Source organism: Chrysochloris asiatica, unplaced genomic scaffold, assembly GCF_000296735.1.
Source record: "Chrysochloris asiatica unplaced genomic scaffold, ChrAsi1.0 scaffold00077, whole genome shotgun sequence".
NCBI lineage: Eukaryota > Metazoa > Chordata > Mammalia > Afrosoricida > Chrysochloridae > Chrysochloris > Chrysochloris asiatica.
In genome coordinates this window covers 11630224-11649760 of record NW_006408595.1, presented here as the reverse complement: position 1 = coordinate 11649760, position 19537 = coordinate 11630224, and the positions used below count along the sequence as shown (strand labels likewise).

The 19537-nt window shown below is 37.3% G+C and overlaps 1 protein-coding gene and 1 pseudogene across 1 annotated transcript in view; both read right to left on the bottom strand.

The window, feature by feature from the left end:
* Window positions 1–19537, bottom strand: part of ARID2 (AT rich interactive domain 2 (ARID, RFX-like)) — a 254138-nt gene that overhangs the window by 71929 nt on the left and 162672 nt on the right. The window contains exons 12-15 of the mRNA XM_006865323.1: window positions 10029–10110; window positions 8100–8234; window positions 7105–7301; window positions 4001–6858 (exon numbers count right to left, since the gene is read on the bottom strand). Coding sequence (XP_006865385.1) covers window positions 4001–6858; window positions 7105–7301; window positions 8100–8234; window positions 10029–10110 — 3272 coding nt within the window. The remainder of the gene's footprint in view (window positions 1–4000; window positions 6859–7104; window positions 7302–8099; window positions 8235–10028; window positions 10111–19537) is intronic.
* LOC102835444 lies at window positions 14414–15084 on the bottom strand (annotated as a pseudogene).

Genomic DNA, 19537 nt, shown 5'->3' with positions numbered 1-19537 from the left:
CAAAGAGAGACGACCCCATAGAATACAGAAATCATTGGACATTATCATTAATATTGCATGCAAATAAAATTTTGCTAAAGATAATTTTAAAATAGCTGCAAATGTACAATGACAGAGAATTGCCCATGTTCAAGCTGGATTTTGAAGAGGATGTGGAATGAGGGATCTCACTGCTGACACTAGATGGATCTTAGCTGAAAGCACAGAATACCAGAAAGATGCTTACCTGTGCTTTATTCACTATGCAAAGGCTTTCAATTGTGTGGATCATGACAATATATGGACAACATTCAGAAAATAAGTATTTCAAACTCGTTATAGTACTCACGAGTAACCTGTACATAGACCAAGAGGCAGTTATTTGAACAAAAAAGGGAACACTTGAATGGTTTAAAATAGGAAAGGTGTGCGCCTCGGTTGTATTCTTACACCATATGTATCCCACCTGTATGCTCAGCAAATAATCTGAGAAAGTGGGATTATATGAAGGAAATATTGTGTCAGGACTTGGGGAAGACTCATTAACAAGCTGTGATATGCAGATAATACATTCTAGTTTGCTGAAAGCGAAGAGGACTTAAAATACTTACTGATGAAGACCAAAGACCACAGCTTTCGATATTGGTTGTACCTCAATGTAAAGAAAACAAAAATCCTCACCACTGGACCAATAAATAACATCCATATAAATGGAGAAGAGATTGAAGCTGTTGTAGGCTTCATTTTGCTTGGATTCCCCCATCAATACTCATGGAAGCAGCAGTCAAGAAATCAAACAACGTACTACATTAAGCAATCTGCTACACAAGACCTCGTCATAGAGTTGAAAAGCCAAGATGTCAGTTTGAGGACTAAGATGTGCCTGACCCAAGCCATGGTACTTTCAATAACCGCATATGCATGTTAAAATAGGAGAGTGAAAAAGAAGACCATAAAAAACTGATGCATTTGAGTTATGGTGTTGGACGAGAATATTAAAAGTACCATGGACTGCCAAAAGAACAAACAAATCTATGCTGGCAGAAGCACAGACAGAATGTTTTTGGAAGCTAGGATGGCCAGACTTTGCCTTTCATACTTCAGACATATTATCAAAAGGGACAAGTCCCTGGAGAAAGATATATTGGGTAAAGTGGAGGGTCAGGGATAAAGAGGAAGACCCCTACGACATACACTAGCACAGGGGCAGGTAGTATGAATGGGGTCAAACATAGCAACCATTGTTGAGATTGGTGCATGACAAGATAGTGTTTTGTTCTATTGTGCATAGGGTGGCTATTAGTTGGTATAGACTTGATGTATAATGTTGTTGTTAAGTGCCGTCCAGTTGGTTCCGACCCATAGTGACCCTGTATAAGGTTTCCAAGGAGCAACTGGTGAGCTTGAACCACTGACCTTGCAGTTCCCCAGACTCTGCAGTCTGACGCATTAGCCCACTGCGCCACACCAGGACTCCTGATGTATAATAATAATACAGTATTGTAACTAATAGGATTATAAAGGACTCTAAGAGAACAGAGTCAGGAAAAAGATGTAGTGATGATTAAATATTAAGACATATATACAAAATCCCATTATACTGAACGTCCAATATGTGCTAACATTTTGATGTTGCTAAGTGCCATCACGTTACTTCTAGCTCATAGTGACTCTGAATATGGCTTCCATGAGCAGCTGATAGCTTTGAACCAACAACCTTGTAGTTAGCAGTCCAGTGTTGATGTTACAGTGCCACACCAGGGCTCCGGGGAAAACACAGCATTGTGTAAAAAAAAAAAAAAAAAAAAAAAAAACAGTTCTGCATGAGTTTAAATGAAAAAGAACTTTTAGAAATTTGTCTGTGAAAATACAATTTTGCATTTTTCACCAATGTATTTAAAAAACCAGAGGCTCTTCGGAAACGCTGTACAGGGTTGCTATGGGTCGGAACGACTCCATGGCACTTAACGACAATTTAAAAAACAACAAGCAAATAAAAAATACATTGCTATTGAGTCAATTGTGACTGATAGTGACTCTATAGGACAGAGTGGAAAACCAGAGTGGAACTGACCCACAGGATTTACAAGGCTGTAAATCTTTGTAGAATTAGACCGCCACATCCTTCTTTAGCAGATTGGCTGGTAGACTGTGCCACATATCTACTGGCTAGCAGCTCAGTGCTAACAACTGCACTATCAGGGCTCCTTTTCCTACCAAAATCTCAATATTAATTATTATCACAAACATAATATAAACTAAAGTATATCTAATCTATTTAGGTATCCTGGAATAGATATATCCAATATTAACACATCAATTAAAATGCCATTATATCCAGAACAACATAGCCTGGCTTTATCCATTCACATGAAGACACATATTAGTGGATGATCTCTTCTGAAGCTATGGAAATATCTTTTTGTTCTTTCAGTTTCCAACCCCTCATCCCTATATTTTCTATCACCACTGTGAGCACAGAGAAAAAAATCAAGCCAGAAAAGGGCTAACAGAGTTGGCAATAGTCTCAGAAGAGACAGGGGTAGGCTCTGGTGTTAAAAGGGAAGAGGAAAAGAGAAGTGACCCAGAAAACAGGTTCAGTGAGTCCCAACCTCAATGGAAACAGCATATTATGACGGTCCTTAAATTTTTTTACAGGCTGAGTGCACCTCCAGTTCAACAGCACAGATCCTAAGAAACACTATATACATTTTTAACTAAGGTGTGCAAAGAGGGGATTGTTGCTGCTGTTAAGTGCCAATGAGTTGGAACTCATATAAACCCTGTATAAAGTTTTTGAGGAGCAGCTGGTGAGTTTCAACTGGACCTTGCAATTAGTAGTTTAGGGCTTATCCTACAGCACCACACCAGGACCCCTAAGGTGGGATATTGGTGGTGGTAGTGGTTGTGTGCCAACAAGTCAGTTCTGACTCATAGTGACCTTGTATATGGTTTCTGAGGCTGTAAATCTTTATGACCGCAAAAAGCCTCCTATTTCTCCCGTGGAGTGACTGGTAGATTCAAACTCCCGACCTTTCAGTTAGCATCCCTGCTTGTAACTCACTATACTACCAAGAACTCCTGAAAGGTGGAATGTTGTTAAGTGCTGTTGAATCGGTTCCAACTCATAGCAATCTTGTACAGTGTTTCCAAGGAGCTGCTGGTAGGTTTGAAGCACCAACCTTGAGGATTAAACCAACCTTGTGGTCTTACGTTTATCCTACAGTGCTTGTATTAAAAAAGGGAATAGCAGAAACATGACAATAAAGCAAAAGAGTTAAGTTATCAGAGTAGCTAAAATCATAAATACTTTTTAAAGAATAATAGAAAGTAATACATATAAATACAAAAAGAACATACTTGAGAAAGTTCTTATGGGGATTCCTCCTTTACATAAAATTTCTGTTCAAAACGCCGTAAAAACACTCAAATCAAAATCAAATGCACCCATCCCCTCTGTACAAAGAGATGATGGGGATGGGCAACTTAGACATTGGCTACCTAAATGCTCTTTTGGAGTACTCTTAGTGACCACTAGACTGGTGGTGGTGGGCCATGGAGTCTGTTCCGACTCATAGTGCCATACTACAGGGTTTCTGAGGTTGTAAGTCTTCATGGGAGCAGAAAGTCTCATCTTTCTCCCACCAAGAGGCTGGTAGATTCGAACTGCAGACCTTGAGGTTTACAGTCCAACTTTTAACCCACAACACTACCAGGTCACCTTAAAAGGAGACTAAGAAGAAGAATAAGAAAAAAAGGAGACTATGATACCTTTCTAAAAATCTCCAAAAGATGTTGGATTAGTAAGTGCTTCTTTATTTTGGATATAGAAAATTACTAATATAATGTGCTAAAGTTAAGACCTGAAAACAGCTTAATAGTACAAAAACAAAAAACAAAAACAAACCGAGAAAAAATAAAAATGAAGAAAAGAAAGGTGAGCCATTAGTAAAAGTCTCATCCTCTTAAAATCGTATTTACAAATCGGAATTTTCTCAACAGGGATGGGAGAGTGACTTACCTGTGGGACATTCTGTATATATGATGGAGGATGCTGCTGCTTTTGCTGCACAGCACTTTCTATTGCTACTTTAGCTACCGTGCTTGGATCTGCTCCTGCTGGCACGGCTACCATGGTTGCACTACAGCCAGCATTGTTGGGATCACTGATTGTAACAATTCGGACTCCTACTTTATTTGGAATTCCTGTGACTGTTTCCCTATCATCCTCTGCTGGCCTCTTTACAGTTTTGCATTCTGCTGTGCCATTTGTAGGCCGGACTTCAGATGACAGGGCAGGAGACTGGGATACTCTTGATCCTGAGTGAGGAACTGCAATGATTTGATGCCCCTGTATAACAGAGGTTGCAGAATGTGGTGAGACAACTACACTTGGGCGTTGCTGAGGCACATCTGAATTCAAACTTGAAGCTAGAGGTCCATTAGGCAAATCAGTACCACTAAATTGCTGTGTTGCCACATTTGAAGCCTCCTGTATACTGCACACAGATGGCGAACCACCCAAAGTTAATATAGGTCCATTAGAAATTCTCTCTAGTTGATCACCTTTGGCAGTATCTTGCTGAGTGGCATCTAAAGTCCCTTGTGGTTCCATTGGAGATATCTCACCATTTCCTACATGATTGGAAGTTTTGTGATTTGGAATGTTTTTGCTTAAATGAGAACCATCTCCTTTATCAAAATCACAGATTCCATTAACTAGGGTTTTTTTCAGATCACTTTTGATATCCTGCATGTCCATTTGTTCGGAGTTTTGTTTTCCAGCTGCTCCATTCTCACCTAATTCTAATGATGGCCCATTACTGATTAGTGAGCACTGATTAACCTCACTTTGAATTTTCCCTGAGTTTGAAGGAGGTAGACTTGAGTCACTGTACTTTCTCCCATTTAAAAGACTTCCCACCTGCATTTCATTTTCCTTTGTATCACCATTGCTGGTGTTCAGAGATCCTCGTCGGCAGGACGGGTTCTCCATGACTTCAATTTTACGTTCATGAACATGTAAACCTGTAGCTTCCTTTGCTTCCTCCTCCTTTTGGCAAATTATTTTATCACCTTTGAATGGGGGAGTAGCAGTAGTACATGGTGATTGTCCAGCTGGAGATGCTTGAGTGGCTGGAAGTGGCTGCACCTGAAGTCCAACTCCTGCCTGTGTTCCGCTCATGGTAATTCCTGCTGGAGCAATGAGCTGAGTTGCATTTCCCTGACTCACAGTTGCAGTTGCAAAACTTGTATTTGGCACAACTGTTATGGTTACCTGGTTGCCAGAAGTTCCTTGGAAAATGGTTGCTGGACTGTTTGAGATCAGTGGGCCTGGCAGTATCTGTAAGTTCGAGATCGGCACAGTTTGTACTCCTCCTGTGGATGGCATTGCACTTTGGACCAACTGAACATTTTGCTGCCCAACCAATAGTTGCTGAGTTGAAGTTTGCCCTTGTACTCCAAAACCTGCTGCTTGGTTATTGGCCACCTGATAGACCACCTGAGGACTAGGAGCTCTTGCATTATTAGGGGGAGGAATCTGTGGAGCTGGGAGAATAAGCTTACCACCTGGAGTTGAAGGACCACGCTTTGGAAGCAGCAACTGTTTTATTAGACTTGACTCACCAGAAGCAGGCTGACTAACTCCTGTGTTTGTTTGCTGTGGTTGAACTTGCATCTGTACTTGTGACTGCTGAACTTGTACTTGTACCTGTTGTGGTGAAGGTGCTGGTGAATGCTGTTGCTGTTGCTGCCTTTTCACAGATAGCATTTGACTGACTGTAGGAGGTGGTCCTTGTGATTGAGGGGCGGAAGCTGAAGATGACATAACAGTAGGGACTTGGTTACTAGTAGCTGGGACAGGTGATGGTGAGGAAGATGGAGTTATGTTTGGCTGTCCAGTTAGCTGAACTGTCTGACCAGCTGGAAGCGTTGCTGGATTAGCAAGAACAATTTGGTGAATGGCTGGTGCATAAGTCTGACCTTGTTGAGCTGGCTGGCTTACAATCACTACACTTTGTTGGGTAGGCTGCTGTGGTTGTTGAATAGGCTGCTGTACCACAGTTGATGGAACTTGCTGAGAAGGGACAGGTTTGGGTGCAATGTTCTGAAAACCTACCCTTGAGGGTTGTGGACTTGGGACACCAGCAATGGTAACCATTTGTCCAGTAGCTACCTGAAAATTCTGTACTGAAGTTGCTGAAACAATATTGGATGCAGAAGTTGTTACATACTGTGGGGGTGCTATGATAACAGTGTCTTGTGGCTGGCTACCAGCTGATGTCTGTTGAGATGAAGTTTGCACAGGTTGGGGTGATGTGGTGATTAACTGCTGACCCTGTGAAACTGTGGAAGTACATGCTGGTATATTCTGTACTCTGCCAAATATATGACTCTGTGGTACAGCTTGTTGAATGACCGTAACAGGAGTGCCTGAAGGTATCTGTCCTGGTACCACTGTATGTAATGGAGACTGTTGTGGAATTACAGATGGATGGTGAAGCAATGTCTGAGAATTTACAACTGTAACAGGTTGTGGCCCTGTATTGTGATTCTGAACTACAGAAGCCGGTGCAGCTCCTCCTCCAACAGCAATACTAACAGGAACTGCTGACTGGGGTATAGAATTCTGGATTACTGTAGCTTTAACAACTTCACAAGGAATTGGAGCTTTATTTTGAATGACTGTCACTGGAGCACTTTGCTGCTGGTGGGTATGAACGGAAGGATTTGGTGGAATTCTTGAAACAGTCTGCGCCACAGTATGAACACCCTGTACTGGAAAAGACATTTGTGTTGCAGTCAAATTTGAAGATTGGTTGGTAACAGGAGTCCTCTGGAAAGGATTTCCTACAGTTTGTGGTCCATGATGGAGTCCTGAAAAATAAGGAGGAAAAGTCAAAATTCTGAATTATAGAAAAGCTACAAATGAACATTAGTGATTTTATTTAATACAAGAAAAATCAGTTTTAAGAAATGAACAACTAATAGCACTGGATTACATCAATATGATAAAACAATAGACCAAGTAAGGAAATAATAAAAAGTTATACACTGAAATGCATATACTATTCATTTTTCATTTAGTTTTTATTATTGTTACTTAAAACCCAATAAAACTACCTGCAGGTGAAGGAGCTGGAGACACATCAGAAACAGAATCAACCCGAACAACAGGAGTAGAAGCTGGCTGCTGCTGATAGTACATCTGAATGGGAAGTGGGATAGCCCTCCGTTTCACCCCTAGTACATGAATATGCACCTGCCCATTGTTACTGGGTTCCTCCACTTTCTTCACTGTATGATTTGGAAAGACCGTTCTGTTAAGTACACATAAGCTTAATTAGTTTTAATAATTACTACAGTATTAAATAAAAGTTACTTTTTTTTAAAAGTTACTTTTAACACAATGTTTACTTTTTTTTTTTTAAAGTTACTTTTAACACAATGTTTACTTTTTTTTTTTTAAAGTTACTTTTAACACAATGTTTACTTTTTTTTTTTTTAAGTTACTTTTAACACAACGTTTATATTAACAGTAGCAGTATATTCACTGCTACTTATATATAAACCAGTATGGTCCATAGTTATATTCTTTGAGGTTAGGAAGCAAGGAAAACAACAACAAACAAACAGATTAATCCTCTCATTTAGAAAAAAACATTATTCATTAACAGTGTTGTCAGCTTTAAACAATTCCATCCCATACATAATTAACAACAAAAACTGCATATAGGCAATACCTATGTTACGAACTTTGCAAAATGTCAAAAAGCCTCAAAATTTGAATCTAAGAGTATTGGTAAATAAACTATTATTTAAGATTAAGATGGGAAAAAGCCATGTCTTTAACATATAAAAGTTGGTAAGAAAAAGCAAAGTACAGTTATTTTCTTCCTTTTCTTTTTTTGATAAGCTGCATGTTCACAAAAGCTAGCTGTGATTTCAGAAATTCCTTTTATTTATACCTTAACCATTCTATAACTTTACCAAAGAAATTATCAAGTAGTTGGAGATATTTAAAAGTGAAGATAGATATTTGGTATTTCACTACAGAGCAAGAAGTGTTACAAGTGATGTAGATGAATTTATTTAAATTTAAGAACTATGCATCTTACCTAAGACATTTATAAAATCCAGTTGATGTTAGGATTCCACCACGAGCTAATTTACTGCAAGTTGAGAGGTATTCAGAATATATTTCTGCTCGAGAGAGAGAACAATCTGGATTTACTTCGAAATGAGCATTTAGCCTAAAAAATAAAAATAAAGGCATAGAGTTGATATTTAAATACAGCAAACCCATTCTCAGGAAATGTCTTATAGACTAACAAACTTTCTAACCAAATTTCACTATTTAATATTTTATTAGCAAAAATACATGCTAGGCTTTAGACTTATTTAAGTACTTAAGCACATTTACTTTAGTACAAAAAAATAATCATTAACCAACACATACAAAAACTATCATCGTATCTCAGTGAAAGCAGGGTTGGTCTGCTTACAACAAATGCTCTATAACAAATTGTTTTATATAGTAAATACTTACTCAGGTTCCTGCCTACTAATCATCACAACAGAAGTTCCCAATTACGAGCTATTTCCACTGGAGATCAGGAAATGTTGGTGGTAGTGGGGCATTGAATTAAACTTAAACTTTTAATGACTCAGGTCAAATTCCCTCCTTAGTGAAAACTTGCCCGAGCTTGTCAACTGCTCTCTAAATTTCCCATGCCACACACTCCAACTCCCCCATGACCAATTCAGACCACTTGTATTTCCTAATCCATTATAAACTAGTTCAAACTTTAGTTTGTCTTTTTATCTTAGTCAATTCCATTTTTAAGTTAGATTGGAGGCCTAGTTATACTTAGAAAACTATTTCCAGAACTCACTATACATATTAGGCCAAGCTACCATTGTTTCCTAAACAATAAATTAAATAATAATTATTATAAAATATATAGTAATTCTCTCATCTACCTCTCCCACAGAACCAGAAGAAATGAGCAACTAGGATATATACAATCAAATTTGTGCCTAAAATAAACACACATTATTTGTGCTTGTGATACATTTTCCAAATTTCTTAATTCTTTCTGTATCAAGATTTTGAAAATGACTACATATAAAAAATTCATTTTTGATACAATGGATAAGATAAACATCTCTCAATACTACTGGAAGAGATTCATCAAGTATGAGTCAATGTATAAAATTATAGAAACTGAAGAAACGTCAGCATATAATTAAAGGCTATATAAAACCATAAATCTGACTTAAGCAAAGTAGGACTGTTTGGAGAAAATTGTCATAGGAACAAAGATATGAAAGCACCAAAAATAGAGAATACAGGATAACAAGGGCATGAGATGGGAATAAATGTTATTAAAGAATGAATGTAAAGGGATCCAGGAAATAAATTTGAAAACTTGATTCAGCATTAGACAGTAATGTTATATTTCAACCTTTTGATCTTTAAAAGAATTTAAGTTGTATTTTGTAAATAATGTTCAGGCAACTATCCACAATAAGATGAAATCTCAGTTTTAAGTCCTCCTCCTTCCCTTCCAAGTGGCTGAGATAAGACTATTTAAAATTTTCAAGAAAACATTTTCAAGTTGCTTATTTTAGGGTAGACACATTGATCATTCTATCCATTGATGAGCTTCCATCTACTACTCATGAAAAGAGGAAATTAACTATGATTTAGTTAATTTACAGTCATACAATAGCAATTTGCTTTTATATTCTAAAAGTTAGTCCAATTCTAATCATATTGTTTTAAGAAAAACAAATTTTGTACTCTGACAAACCTTATTTTTGACAAAATCAAAGGTAACATTTTAACACAAAATTTAATTTAAAAATTTGATAAAATTCTAGTCAGTCTAATTTAACTATGAAGATTCTGATATTTTTATTTCAGATTATTCCAACACACAAGTGAAATGATTTTACATTGTCCTTTATTATAAAGAATAGTCTACTCTAATAAAAAGGAATTCTTCCCAAGGGTAAAGCCTTAATAGAAATAAACCACTTACCACTGACAAGCAAACTTTTCACTATCTATTTCCACTATTCCTGGAGGCGGCCCAACATGCTGTGCTACAACTGCTCTGGAGGCTAAAGAAAAAAATGTATTAGCTACATCATAAAAAAAAACCCAACTCAGGCACTATGCCATATTCAGCTCATGAATATGGAACAAATTAATAGTCACAGAGACTATCTTTTAGAAAGTTGCATAAATTTGAAAAATAAACTAATACATAAACTGTATAGCAGGCACTGTTGAGATATATACTTTTGTTTTTAATCATCATTCAAATAATAACATTGAGGAATATTGTTTAAAAAAATAAACTGTTTTCCCTAAAGACCAAACACTGAGCTAACTATTTTCATTGTGTTATCTTACTTAAATTTTCTATGAAGTAGATACAGATGAGGAAATTGATATTCCAAATGATTAAAATAACCTGGCTCAGTTCATACAACTCAACACACCAATAAATAAGAATCTTTCAGGTCAGTTACAGAATTGACTTTAAAAGGTAAAAATTTAAAAGGTTGCAACAAAAAATTATAACTTCACTTCTAAATATAAATATGTATTATTAACTCTATTAAGTGGCATATATAAAATTTCTAGAATAAGCCAAACTAATTTAATTTCCATAGTCAAGAAAAGATTTTCACAGATTAGTCTTAATGGGAAATAAAAGGTCTGTTGTAATAATAGATCTGAAGTATATTTCTTTGTCCTACAAGATGCAAAAGTGGTTTGTAAAACTGTACTAGCTATTGATATTAATACATACATAATTTAAAAAGTTTTACCAATGATATAGCTAAGACAATTTTAAGGAAATGCATAAATGAAGTGAATCACCTCTTATTTTCTAACAAGTTGAATAGATCTGTAGAAAAATGAACGTTCTATTTTCTGATATGCTATACACAGGAATTGAACACAAAAATACAGAACATAAATTGTCATATTATAATAAATTATAAAGATGAATCTAATATATGAAGTTAAGTAAAAAATTATCCAAACTGGCTGTTATTTATTTAAAACAACTTTTAGAAAAGATGAAATACATCATATTCCACATAATCTCCTTGGCCTTTTAATACCCTCTGTCCATCAGTTAACAAGCTTTCATATTCCCTATTAAAAATGTTTTAGGCTGAGCTGCAAGCCACGAATGTACGCTGTCTTCACTTCCTCATCAGAGGGGAATCTTCGTCCTCTAAGGGTTGCTTTCAGGTGACCAAACAGGTGAAAGTACAATGGAGCAAGATCAGGATTATAGGGACAGTGTTTTATCACCTCAAATAGAAGTTTCTCAGAGGGTCAACAGTCTGACCACAGGTGTGTGGATGTGCACTGTTATGCAAGATCACAAAGCCCTTGGATAGCAGTCCTCTGCATTTAAACCAAAGTTTAGGCTTGCTTCAGCTCTTCAGTGAGTATCTTGGTTGATTGTTGAACTTATTTCCTGATAGTGTTCCAATACTGGCCCTTGGGAATCCCAGAAAACCAAAAGCATCAATTTTCTTTCTTTTTCTTTTTTTTCATTGTAAAAATACTTGAGTATTTTCCACTTTTGTTTAAAAACAAAAATTATGCTAGCTGTTGGAGTAATTATTTAATGTGTACCACTTACTTTGAATTTTAAAAAATAATAGGTTTCCTCCCAACCATTTCTACACAGGTTGTTCAGTGACATTGGTTTCATTGTCCACAATGCATGAACATTCTCATTATTTCCATTCTGGCTGACTTGTTTCCATTAATTTAGTTGCCCTGTCTTTCTTTTTTCTTTTTTTTTTTTTTAAAGGTTTTTTATTGTGGATTCAGTAAAAGTTTACAGGGCAGATCATCAGTTTTACACATTCAAAAAGTCATACACCTTGTTTCATTACAATGATTATAATCCTCTCCATGTACCATCAGTTAACAGTGTTTCTCTATATTCACTTTAGTTTTTTTTTTTTTTTTAAACACTCATGTATATATAATAATTTACAACAGCAAAGGGCACATTCTCCAAGTCTGCCTCCTGGCCACCAGCTCTCAATTCCTCTCTTTCCATGAATCTAGACTCCTCAGCTGCTCCCTTTCTCCATGTCCCCATTTCTGGTGTCACTGCTTCTCTGGATAAGGCTTCTCACTCCACTTGTACTCTTCTCCCTTGATGATCCTAGGGTCCTTTGTTTCTGGACTGTTAACTACTCCCCTGTTTTTATTATACAACTTCTACCTTTACAATTGTGAGAGTTGCAATTAATCATGGTAACAATTATTCATTATTGAATCATAAGAATCTTATCCCCATCTCTTTTAACCAGATCCATCTAGACAAGATGAGAGCTATTTAGTGGGGACTCTTTCTTTCCCCCCATACTCTTAAACTAAATTCCCTCTTGAAACCTTGTAAGCCAGTCACTTTGTGCCTTTATAGCCCCTCATTTTAGGTAGCCAATGTCTAAGTTGCCCATCCCTATTCAGATCAGCTGGATGCTTCACTTTCAGCTCTAGACCTCTGGGGCTATGTACTTGTCAACAGGCTCAGGTGTCCCCAGGTCTCATCATATTTTGGTCCAACCAACCCTTCTTCTCTTTCTCATCTCCAGATCCATAGGAGTATGCGGAACGTGGTTGAACTCAGCCCATTTCTTCATTGCTGCCTTTTCTCCTCTTCCACTCACCAGTAGACCAATATGGGCACCAGTAAGATTACATGCCTGCTCATGTGTTCCCTTTGAGTTTCAGTCTTAGAGGGGGGGTTTGTCCTGAAGGAACTTGATTGGTTGCCTTGATGGCTTTTTGGTGAACAACTTGTTTATTCTTGTAGTAGCCAGTCATGCTGACATTTTGTTTTGGATTTTTCCTGATGATCTTTCTTTGAAGATGTATCTTCTGTTCTCTAGCTGTTCCAGGCTTGTCCTTTCTAGTGGGAATGTACTATCTCAGAAGGTTCTGGATAGGTACAAACATTAATTTTCCAGCTGATGGTAAACTTTTGAACTTTTCCTTGGTCCGCGCTTGAGGATGTTACCATTCCACACTCTGCAGTTTACTTTCAGGCTCGTAGTGATGAATCCATGTCTTATCACCAATAACAATTTTTTTTTAACGAAACCTACCTTTAAGTATTGGTACAGATTTTGTTTGCAGATGTCCAAAAGCTTCTGTTTATGCTCTTTCATGAGTTGTTTCGGTACCAATCTTGCACAAACATTCAAAACCCAAATCTGTCGTGGATTATTTCATAGGCAGAGCCTTAGCTGATTTGCAAATGATCTGCTACATAATCCACTGTCACTCGTATATTTGACAGAATCAATCCACGTGCATATTGAATGATGCCTGGATGGGCATTTAAATATAATCAGAGTATGGATAATTTTTTATTCATCCTTGTGTCTACAGATAAAAATACTTTATTAAAAGTAAAATGACTTACTTTTTTATCTATACATACAGAATCAGTATTACTTTAGTTTAAAAACATACAGAAAGTATCTGTTTTTTTCACATGACATTTTAGCAGACTCAGAACCCTCAAAAAAACAAAAATGCATTTCTAAATTACTGGTTATAGGAGCTCAATAGCATAGCTTAAGCTGTGAATGATGTGGAGTAATCATGGTCTTTGATAAGGTACTCAGGTTTTTATTAGGATAATATCTAATGTTGTTGTGAAGTGCCATCAGATAGTGACTCTGTACAGGGTTTCTGAGGAGCAACTGGTGAGTTTGATCTGCAGAGCTGGCAGTTCAAACTGACCTTGAGGCCGAGTGTTTATCCTATGGTGCCATACCAGGACTCCAGCTAATAGCAGTCACTTAATGAATATGACGCTACAGTATAAGCACTAGACTGCTATTCACAAGTTTGGCGTTTCAAACTTACCAGCTGCTCCTTAGAAAAAACTGCTAACCATAATAAGGTTGGTGGTTCAAACCCATCAGTAGATCTTAGAAAACTCTATACATTGTTGCTGTGAGTCGGAAGTGACTCAGCGGCCCTTAACCAACCACCAGCAATTTACAAATATATATGTATATGTATATAGGTATTTTGTGAGCAGGAAAGTTTTATTCCTTTTAATGATAAATAATTAAACCACATCCAAGGTGGTAACTTACAGGCAAACCAAAGTAGCCACTGAAAGATACAAGACATACAATAGGGCTCTGGGGGAAATGCTTCACCATCGGAACGTTACAACAAACCTTGCTGGAATCAACAGTGGGGCTCTTCTAGTAGTGTGGGTGTGGCTGAGGGTAGGTACATTCCTGTAGAACTTAAGAACAGCTGTACTTTACAAGGACCCAAGCATTTTAGACTGCACTGATAGGTACATGTTTTCATGTTGAAGGGAAGAGGGAAACAGCTCCTTCCCATAAGGCATTAGGCTACCTTGCAGAGGACCACGGTGTAGAAGTGGACCTCTCCTTGCTCATGCTCAGCGAATTCTCTGCAGTTCTGGCTGTATCTGGCAGTAAAGAGTCCTCTGAACTGGTGCATGGATCACTGGGAAAGGCATCCATCTATGTAGTTCATAGAGGTGGTCATCCACGTTGTTAAACAGAATAAAGTGAAAGTTTACTTTGTCATCTACCCAGCAATGGCCCTCCTGTGCCATAGCATCACGGGCTGCCTGGATGGCTTCGTTCTTTTCAAAGCAGTTTGCTCCGTCTTCAGGGGACATCTTCTCCATTTCAGAAAGAAACTGTTTCAGGACTGATCCATTTTCAAATTCCAGTTTGTCCAGATTACTGGCCACTGTATGGCCAAGCCCAATTGTATCACAGAAGTTTCCAATGGTCTGCTTCATAAAGTATACTTTAGGACTAACTTCTTGTCCCTTCAGTTCTTCAATCTGTTTTTTTCCTAAAATTCTCATGCTGAGCAGTGAGGGGAAAGAGCAGCAGCAGCACGCAGGCAGGCACTAACACAGAGCCTACCCACCTCCTTCTCCAGCCCTAGCAGATACAGGAAGTGCCACTGGCTGGCAACCCCCAACCAGGCCAGCACTTTGTTCAGCATCTTGGGTTAATCTCCATTGGTTTAAGCTGCATCTTTGAGAAGAGCAAAAGAAGTCACAACTGGGAGATGACGAAAATAGCCTAATTATCTTATCAGAAAATTTATTACAAAAATAAGTTTTTTCTGGCCTAAGGTAGCGTAGTGGTTATGAATCGGGCTGCGAACCACAAGGTCAGCGGTTTGAAATTACCAGCTGTTCCACAGGAGAAAGATGAGGCTTTCTGCTCCCGTAAAGATTTATAACCTCGGAAACCCTGTACAAGGTCACTATGAGTCGGAACTGACTCCACGGCACATAACAACAACCACCCTACATAGAAATCTTCTTCCCTTTTCTTTATCACTTATGTTATAAAAAAGTATCTCATATTAATACTGAAACCTATTGAATCAATTTAACAATCCATTTTCTAAAACATTTGAAATTATGAGAAACTTTATTAAAATGTATAAAGCAGAATCAAGTAGCATTTAAATTAAAAATATAAAATGGAATCATATAACCTGTATGAAAATACCTACAAACTGGTAGGATATCTAAAGGTATTCCAAAGGATACATAGTCATCACTCAGTTTTTTTTGTTTTTTTTTCATCACTCAGTTTTAAAGGAATCATTTTTCAGGTACTCAACTTTGGTATGTATTTCCTCCTAAAACTGCTTTTCCTGAGAACATTACCTTTCTCTTTGATAACTGCTATCTTTCCACTTGGGAACAGAAAGGCTTAAACTTATCCTTTATAGTACTGTAAGATTTATCACTAAATATATGACTCAAGAGGCAGACAGACTGCTCCAGAGGTACATTACTCTCTAGATGTTCACCCAGTGTTGAGGTACTTAACCTCTCTGTGTATACAACGGGAAAAAGTTAACAGTATGCTGACTTCAGAGGGTGTTAGGAAGATTGTTGTTGTTGATAAGTGCCATTGAGTTAGTTCCAACTCATAGTGACCCTGTTCGGATTTGTGAGGAGCAACTGATGGGATTGAACTGTTGACCTTTTGGTTAACAGTCCAGTGCATATCCCAGAGCGCTACACTAGGATACCATTATAAGGATTAGAGAAGTTTTTAATGTAAATCACTTAAGAACAATGGCAGGCACAAAGTAAGGACTGTATACATGTTAGCTATCATTTTTACTATGGAATATTTATTTTAGATTCCTCTGGAGTACCTACCAATGAGGATTAGTAATATTAGAAACATTACTGTCCACAAAACTTCTTTAAACAAAGGTAGTATGATAAGGCCTCCTGTTTATTCCAGTATTTTATATTAAGGGCAAAGCTTGATATCAGAAGTTAAGTATTCTGACCCTTTCTGTGTTCTGAATTCAGATATATGATACAGTGGTGACAATAATTCCTTAATATCCTAGCGTCCTCTCTCTCTTTAACTACTGTCAAAAAGTGAATTACTTTTGAGCAGGGTTTCAAACTAGTTCAGTCCAATTTAGTAATGGCCAGTGAAGTCAGAATAGACCAGAATTTAAAAAAATGTGGCTGAACTGAGTTAAACAAGGTGCCTATAAATGAAACAGTAACATGCAATTTGCAGTCAAGCCATGTAATGTTCAATTCTTTTATTTCAATAAAATTGACGAATTCAATGAAGTTGCCAGATGATCATTTAAAATAATAAGTAAAACTTTTTGGAAGTAAGTTTCATCTTCATCTATGTATTTACATAAACTAGATTTTTCAGCATGTTGTTAGTGTCACTGAGTCGGTTCCGACTCATAGGGAACCTATACAGGGTTTCCAAGGACCAGCAGGTGAGTTTGAACAGGCGACCTTCCAGTACAGCCCGACCTTGTAGTCCAGTACGTTATAAAAAAAGGAAAAATGGGCAGAATTTATGCTAAAATCAGTCTCATTCGAGCAATAGATAACATTCATCCAGAAATATACTGGATGAATAGCGTCCACTGAACTAGGAGGAAAAGTCTGACAATTCTGCTCCTTGCTTAATTATTTATAAAACTTCATAATGAATTTACCAAAACTTGTCATGATGAGTATGATAGGATAATGAACAAAAGACTTTAAAGCATAAAAATGTATCACACTAGGGTAAAATTTTGTGAGGATATCAGAATAGGAGGTTCAAGTATAAAGAGAGATAGGACTTCATGTATTTAAAAAAAATGGATAAATATACAATAGCAAGTCAAAAAGTATTTATAAAAATAATACAACCCTTTATTAAGTAAAAAAATATGAAAACGGGAAGTTATTGTTTGTCAACATGTCTTCTCCAACTAGGTCTATACTGCACTGTGACACTCCAATATCCAGGGGAAGGTTAATGCCAAGACACATGGAGATCACCAAGGAATGCTGGGCCTATATAAATGCTGAAAAAAAGACAAGGACCTCTCTATAAAGCCTGCACCTGGAATTCAACTTACACTGTGAGAGAATAAATTTCTGTTTTTTAAAGCCATTCACTGGTAGCATTTCTGTTATAGCAGCAATACATAACTAAACCTCTCGATAAGAAATTAAGACAAGAGAAACTGCTGAACGAGTGTTTCTCTGCTATTCATTCTCTCAGCAATACACTTGTCTTCAATTACAGAATTCTGCAAAACCAATGATTTATTCATCAAATACCATCTTTAAATAGCATAAGAGATGATTATATACATGGACCTCACCAGTTGGAATACACAGAAATCAAATTGACTACATATGTAGAAAGAGATGGGGGAAAAGCTCCGTATCATCAGCCAAAACAAGGCCAGTGGTAGAATGTGGAAGAGGCCATCAATTGCTCATATGCAAAATCAGAATGAAGCTGAAGAAAATGAAAACAAGTCCACAAGAGCCAAAATATGACCCTGAATATAGCCCACCTGAATTTAGAAACCATCTGAGGAACAGATTTGATACATTAAACACTAAAGACCGAAGACCAGAAGAGTTGTGGGATGACATCAAGAACATCATACAGGAAGAAAGCAAAGAGTCATTACGAAGACAAGAAAGAAGGAAAAGGTCAAAATGGATGTCAGAAGAGACACTGAAACTTGCTCTCCAGCATAATAAAGATGCTAAAGCAAATGGAAGAATGAGGAGGTACAAGAGCTGAACAGAATTTTAAAGGTAAGCTAGAGAAGACAAAGTCAAATACTACAATGAAATGTGCAAAGATCTGGTGTCAGAAGACCAAAAGAGAAAAACACACTCAGCATTTCTCAAACTGACGGAACTGAAGAAAAAAACTCAAGCCTCGACTTTTATTATTGAAGGATTCTCTGGGCAAATTATTTAATGATGTAGAAAGCATCAAAGGAAGATGGAAGGAATACATAGTCACTGTACCAAAAGGAACTGGTTGATGTTCAACCATTTCAAGAGGTAGCTAGCATATGATCAAGAGCCAATGATACTGAAGGAAGAAATTTAAGGTGCATGGAAGGAACTGGCAAAGAACAAGGCACCAGGAATTGATGGAATAAAAATTGAAATCTTTCAAGAAAGTGAGGTGGTACTGGAGGCACTCACTCATCCATGCCAAGAAATTTGGAAGACAACTTTCTGGCCAATTGATTGAAAGAGATCCATATTTGTGTCAGTTCCAAAGAGAGGTGACCCAATGGAATGTGGAAATCACTGGACAATATGTTTGATATCCCATGTGAGTTAAGTTTTACTAAAGGTGATACAGAAACGGCTGCAAGCATACATTGACAGAGAACTTTCAGAGGTTCAAGCCGGATTCAGAAAAGGTTGTGGAACAAGGGATATCATTGCTGATGTCCGATGGATCTTGGCTGAAAGCAGAGAATACCAAAAAGATGTTAACCTGTGCTTTATTGACTATGCAAAGGCTTTCAATTGTGTGGATCATGACAAGCTATGGACAACATTGAAAGTATGAGTATTCCTGAACACTTAATTGTGCTAATGAGGAATCTGTACATGGACCAAGGCAGTTGTTCGAACAGAACATGTGTACACTGACCAAATGGTTTAAAATTAAGAAAGGTTTTTGACATGGTTGTATTCTTTCACCATACTTATTCAGCTTGTATGCTGAGCAAATAATCCGAGAAGCTGTGTTATATGAAGAAAAATGTAGCATCAGGATTGGAGGAAGACTCACTAACAACCTGTGATATGCAGATGACACAATCTTGCTTGCTGAAAGTGAAGAGGACTTAAAATACTTACTGATGAAAATCAAAGACAACAGCCTTCGGTATGGATTACATCTCAATGTAAAGAAAACAAAAGTCCTCACCACTGGACCAATAAACAGCATTCTTATCAACTGAGAAAAGATTGAACTTGTCAAGGACTTCATTCTTCTTTGGTCAACTATCAACATTCATGGAAACAGCAGTCAAGAAATCAAATGATGTATTTGCATTAGGCAAATCTGCTGCATAAGACCTTTTTTAAGTGCTGAAGAGTGAAGATGTCAGCTTGAAGACTAAAGTGCACCTCAACCAAGCCATGGTATTTTCAATAAC